Genomic DNA, 6,470 nt, shown 5'->3' with positions numbered 1-6,470 from the left:
CGAGCTTAAAATCCAATGTCGTGATTCGTTTTTGCGGTTGTAATATCGCGCGATTTTAAAATTATGCATCTTGATCTAAAAATTACGCATCATGATTTGTATTTTCGCATTTTTTAAATTCGATGTAGAGTTTTATATGCACGTGATTTAAAAGCCTCATATCGGGACTTATAATCACATGGATTACAAGTTTAAACAAAAATTAGACAAAAAAAGTGCGATTTATTTATATATATATATATATTTTTTTTTGGATTTCCTCTTTTTTACTACTCTCATCCCTGAAAGAAAGACAGTATGACTTATTTGTTCATTTTCAGGCACAAGAGCATGTGGCTGCATAAGATCATACTTCCAACGCTATTGGTTTGTGCTAAACTAAATTGCGTGGTCCAATCAAAAACTTAAACTTAGAAAGAAATATAGCTTGAAATTTTCTTCTTAAAATTATATAATAGGTTATATTATTTTATTAGAGATTATTATTGCACATTAACCCTGTAAACTATTTGCTAAGTTTTTACAGATCATTTTGATTAATATAGTAAAAAATTCAATATAAAATTACAATTACGTAGGTTCTTACATACCTTTAGATGCCAATAATGGAAATTTGAAAAAAGCTTTATTTGGATTTCATTTTATTTTTTTAATTTTCTCCCAGGCATTAAAAAAAATCTTATATCTTTAACCCAACCTTAAATAAAATAAAATTAAATGAATTCAGAGTAAAAATTAAAGTTAAATTTTACTTTAGTTTCTCTACAGCAGTAAATACCTTTAAATTCAACCTGGAAGAAATTAAGATAGTATTATATTTAAAAATTCAAATCTTGAAATTTTCATTTGAAAAATAATACTAATTCATTTGAAATTATTTTATTTGGAAAATAATATTTATACATGTATTATTAATGAACAAAAAAGCAAAATCAAAAGAAATTACTTTCACAAGAATAGACAGAAAATTCCCTCCAGCAATTCAAGAATCACAAAGGGGAGTTTTACAATGTAATTAGCCTATAAAAATATTTACAATCAGTATTTAATATTTACTCTCCCAGAATTGATAATTTAATATTTACTACTCTATAAGTTAAAATAGAAAAAAGCTTATAACTGAAAGGAAAATATTTAGCTATAATTTTATAGCAAGAACAAAAAAAAAAATCTGTTAATTTTCAAAACATTATCTAAAAGAAATGTAAACTCTAATAGGTCTTAAAACAAATTTTAAGTCAAAAAGATAAAATTATTTTCACGATTGCAGGTAATTATAATTTTATGATGGTAACACCTGAGGAAATAAAGTTTTAAATAATTTCTTTGATATTTTTGAAAAATCTTAATATCAGTCGATAGATATGCATAATGTAGAGATGAACTCAGCAGGGAAAAAAATTTCACACCTCATTCTACCCCATAGTCTAATTTTTCTGAAAAACTATTTAGTAAATTCTACATTATTAAAAATCTAGTAAAGGAAGCTGAAAAAATTGATAAAAAAGGTTTGAGAAGAAATTAGAAGGCATTCAATCTCGGCCGACTCTTGCAAAGTTACAATACAAGTAACACTATGGAGGATGCTGTGATAGATTTGTCCTATATTTAAATCTTGCATATCCATTTCTAATAAACTTCCATATCAGACAAAGATACTAAATTTAAAGAAATACATGCCGGTAAGTACTATAATCAATATAGAGTATTATAAAAATCTATAGTGGTGGTCAAATTAAATTATAAAACAAATTAGTTAGCATTTTTTAATTTAGTTTATGCAGATATATATATTTAAAATATATAATTTAAAAAATATATATAAATAAAATATATATATTATATATTTTTTATTACATATTTTAAAAAAAAAGCAGTCACCAAAAAAAAAAAAATCAGAAACAGATGTCTTTACTTGCGCCAAGAGACTTTACATTGGCGACTTTATCCAATGCTCCAGCAAAATTGAAAATTAGCATAATTAGCACATAAATTTTGATACCCCCTTTAAAAAAAATCTTAAATAAAGCAATTATGCTATTAAAAGGCAATAGTAGAAACTTAATTAAAATGCATGACTATACTTATCAACTCAGTTGCTTTTATGATTATTCTTTTTTTAAAGCAAAAAAATAAATGTCTTCTTTGTATAAGATTTATTATTGACATTGCATGAATAAAGTTTCCATCTAGTATGAACAATACAGTGTTATTTAATTTAACATCTTATATGCGGGAATGATTTATCATAAAAACTACAAAGACTCTTCTCCAGCGTAAGCAACTAAATGACAATTTAAACTGTGTTCATATAGCATATTACACTACAAAAGGTTTCTCTTCGGCATGAAGAAGAGCATGGTGTTTTCTTAAATAAGATTTCCTTGAAAATGCCATATCACACACGGTACACTCATAAGGCTTCTCTCCAGTATGAATAACATAATGAAGAATTAAATCGTATTTCCGGGTGAAAGATTTGTTACACTCGCTACACGAAAAAGGTTTCTCTCGAGTATGAACACGGTTGTGATCTTTTAAATGACCTTTCCTTGAAAATGTTTTATCGCAAACAGAGCATGAAAAAGGTTTTTCTCCACTATGAACAAGAGTATGTTTATTTAAATTAGATCTCTTTGTGAAAGATTTATTACACACACTACATGAAAAAGGTTTTTCTCCTGTATGAACAACATAATGTTGATTTAAATCTGGTTTTCGTGTGAAAGACCTACCGCATACTGTGCATGTAAAAGGTTTTACACCAGCATGAACAAGTAAATGATTATCTAAATGAGTTTTCCTAGTGAATGTTTTCTCACACAAATTGCATGCATGAGGTTTCTCTCCAGTATGAACAAGAGAATGTTTATATAAATAAGTTTTCCGTGAGAATGCTTTATTGCACACATTGCACGAAAAAGGCTTCTCGGCACTATGGACTGTATAATGTCGATCTAACTCTGCTTTACGCATGAAAGAACTATTACAAATACTGCATGAATAAGGTCTATTTCCATTATGAACAGAATAATGTTGATTTAAATCAGATTTAGACATGAAAGAACTACTACACTCAGTACATTCATATGGTGTTTCACCAGTATGTACGAGAGAATGCTCGTTTAAACGAGCTTTCCTAGAGAATGTTTTATCGCAAACATTGCACGAAAAAGGTTTCTCTCCGGTATGAACTAGATAGTGTCCATTTAAATGAGTTTTCCGTGCGAATGTCTTATCACACACGCTGCATGAGAAAGGTTTCGCTCCTGAATGAATTAGAGAGTGTTCAATTAAATCAGAATTCCGTCTGAAAGATTTATCACACACTGTACATGAATAAGGTTTCTGTCCAGTATGAGTAAGAGAATGTTCATTTAAATTACATTTCTTTGAGAAAGATCTATTACACACATCGCATGAATAAGGTTTCTCTCCAGTATGAACAAAAGAATGTGCATTTAATTGTGCTTTCAATAAGAATGTTTTATTGCACACACTGCATGAAAAATGCTTCTCTCCAATATGAATAAGAGAGTGTTTATTTAAGCTAGATTTCTGAGTAAAAGACTTATCACATACATTGCAAGAAAAAGGCTTTTCTCCAGTATGGACAACAGAATGTTTTGTTAAGTTAGATTTTTTAGTGAAAGATTTATCACACACATTGCATGAATAAGATTTCTCCTCATTACGAACAAGAGAGTGTTCATTTAAATTATTCTGATCTGTATTAGAATTTTCACACATACTGTGTGGATAAGGTTTCTCACACAGAGTAAACAAGCGAATGTTTCTATAAACTCAATTTCTCTCTGAATGTTAAAGTACTTGTGTGAATGAATTTTTTTACCAGCAAGAAGACTATTATTATTGGTGGTTGAGTTGATTCAATTAAGAGGACGATTATTGTATATTTTTATTCAACACACATTAGGTAAAGGTGCGCATCAATCACGAAAAACAAAGGAAATAAACCACTAATAGGATGATCATTACTTTCAATAATTTAAATCAGGTCAAAACGAAACTTTGACCAAAACAAAAAGTCTACGGGCGTCGCGATCAATGGTATAGATTATAGGAACCCGCAAAGGGAAGTGAAGTATCTTTTTTTCTTGTGGCAACGAAAAATCCAGTTTTTTCTTTGTGGCATAAAATAATTCGATTACAGTTATTTTTATTATCCTGGAATATTTTCAATTCTTAATTGCAACACTGTCAGCGGTCAGTGTGTGGGTGGGTGACCACTTGGTTCAGTCTGCGTCAGGACCGAGGGTGTGCGGTATTGGTCCTCGTTAAGCTGTTCTACCGTAAAGTGCTCGACTTCGCGTGCAGGTCGTCGGGCTATCAAAGCGGGGGGTGGTATCCCCAGTGCAGAAGATCAAAATCGTGATGGTATGTCTTCGGATCATCCTTAGGGATGTTTCCCAGACAGTCACCAATAGCTCATTGTGCAGCTCTAGAGTGACGTAAATAAAGCACCTATCGACCTACCTTACTGACCCTCAGCCAGATATGCTTGACTTCGGTGTTCTACTAGGAACCGTGTCTTTACGACCAGTCCACTGCTGGACTGAAATTAATTGGCAAACGAAGTGGGCTGTGGGGGCGGAGTTGTCGACAATGCCAATCTTCATCTATCAAAAGTTACCTCGTGATTGAATCAAGTTAGCATGTCTTATATATCAGTGAATTGATGTTTAATACTCGTAGTGGTAGTTGCACCACAGGGCTATAGGTGGCTAACAACAGCAACAACAATTCTTAATTTTTAAAAATAATTATATTTAATGTTTTGGTACCACCATATTTCATATTTTTCAAACAAGTTTTTCCATAAAAAATACATTATTATGACTACGAGTGATGTTTTATAATTATTAATCTCATTCCATTAATTTAGAGAAGTCAAGCGTAAAATTTATCACAAAAGTTAATTTCTACTTGATAAATTTTAACCCGCTGATTGTTGTTAAATAATATATTAATATATATATATATATCAAATTTCTATTTATGCTCTAANTATATATATATATATATTAAAAATAATATATTTAACTAACTCATAAATAACGAATTGAGTTTTGTTTATTTTTGATTAACAATGTGCTTAGTTTTAATTTAAATGGACTCTTCTTACTGTTTCAATTCCTGGAGTAAAAAATAAAGAAGTTCTGAAGTAATTAAATAGTATGCGAAAAAAATCTGGCGCATAAAAGTTTTCTTAAAATTAAGAAGTCAAAGGTGCAAGGTGTAAATTTTAAAATTATCATATAAGTTACAGATTATATAAAAGTAAAAAAAAAATTTAAAAAAAATATGCGAAAAAATATTTTCTTGCATTTTAAAACATTCCGAAATGCCGAACTTAAGGAAACATGGAACGCCAAAATATAGCAAAATAAAAAAATTATTTTGAGTGGAGATGCACTTAACTGTTATTTATGAAAGAGTCGTTTAAGGATTCGTATATTTGAAACAAAACTTTTCAATTTAAATTTACCTGTAATTTTCCAAAATTAAAAAAAATATAATTAAATTAAAAAGTTTGGAAAACAACTGCTAATAAGTTCGGTTGAGCAAGTAATAATAAAATATTTTGATTTGTGTGAAACAGAAGAAACACTATTGAAGAAAGTGAAACTTTTACTGTTAAAATAATTATTTTCCACTAAAATTCAAAACGACGATCATTTTCATAAAATAATATTACAATATAAAACTAGCAAAGCATTCATACTTTTGAAAAACTTTTAGACGTGAAATAAAACAAATTTAAGCATTGTTTGTCTTGTTTAAATATATGTAAGAACAAATACTAGATATCATTAGAGTTAAAATTTTTGTTATTTAGAAAAACTAGTAAAAAAGCAGTTTAGCGATATTTCTAAAAGAAAAAAAATAATAATAATAATAACAATGTTGAAGCTTATGTTTTTTACTCTTATTTATTATTAACGATAGCTTACTTTTATTTTAGTGAAATTTCATAAATATTTATACTCGAAAGAAAAAAAACGCCGATGCATTAGATGATATTAATAAAAAAGGAATTTAAGTCACTCTTGGCCATTTTAACGGTAGTAAGCTATAATTTTAAATGAATATTAATTAGATGAATATTAATCTAATTCTAAATGAATATTAATGCTCATGCTTCATATGGTATGAATCTTTCTAAGACAGATAAATTGTTTTTGTTGTGTATTTTATGATGTTATGATGATGTCTTAAATAATTTTTTACTACTTTATAAGTTAGTTATTAGATTTTGTAATTTAATTCGTCACATAATAATTTAATGCGTCACATTAACCAAAGATTGTCAAAAGTATTGAAATATAATTCATTGCTTGAATTAAATTTTCAAATAACACTCTGAAAAATAGTCATGTCTTTGCACGTTTTTATAAAGTTTTGTGCATTTTTTGGAGAAAAAAAAAGGGCAGTTGTTTTACTTGAAA

The 6,470-nt window shown here is 28.6% G+C and overlaps 1 protein-coding gene across 1 annotated transcript; it reads right to left on the bottom strand.

Moving 5' to 3' along the window:
• Window positions 1–2,137: 2,137 nt before the first annotated feature.
• Window positions 2,138–4,120, bottom strand: LOC107447148 (zinc finger protein 271-like). The gene has a single exon (XM_016061983.3). The coding sequence runs from the start codon at window positions 3,748–3,750 to the stop codon at window positions 2,320–2,322; it is 1,431 nt and encodes a 476-aa protein (XP_015917469.1). The 5' UTR covers window positions 3,751–4,120; the 3' UTR covers window positions 2,138–2,319.
• Window positions 4,121–6,470: the final 2,350 nt, after the last annotated feature.

The sequence above is a fragment of the Parasteatoda tepidariorum genome, chromosome 10 (assembly GCF_043381705.1).
Source record: "Parasteatoda tepidariorum isolate YZ-2023 chromosome 10, CAS_Ptep_4.0, whole genome shotgun sequence".
NCBI classification, from domain to species: Eukaryota; Metazoa; Arthropoda; class Arachnida; order Araneae; family Theridiidae; genus Parasteatoda; species Parasteatoda tepidariorum.
The sequence above is the reverse complement of the archived record's forward strand: the minus strand, read 5'-3'. Positions and strand labels throughout refer to the sequence as shown.

Coding starts and splice junctions, on each gene's coding strand:
- LOC107447148 (XM_016061983.3), bottom strand. CDS start 3,750: ATGTGTGAAAATTCTAATACAGATCAGAATAATTTAAATGAACACTCT.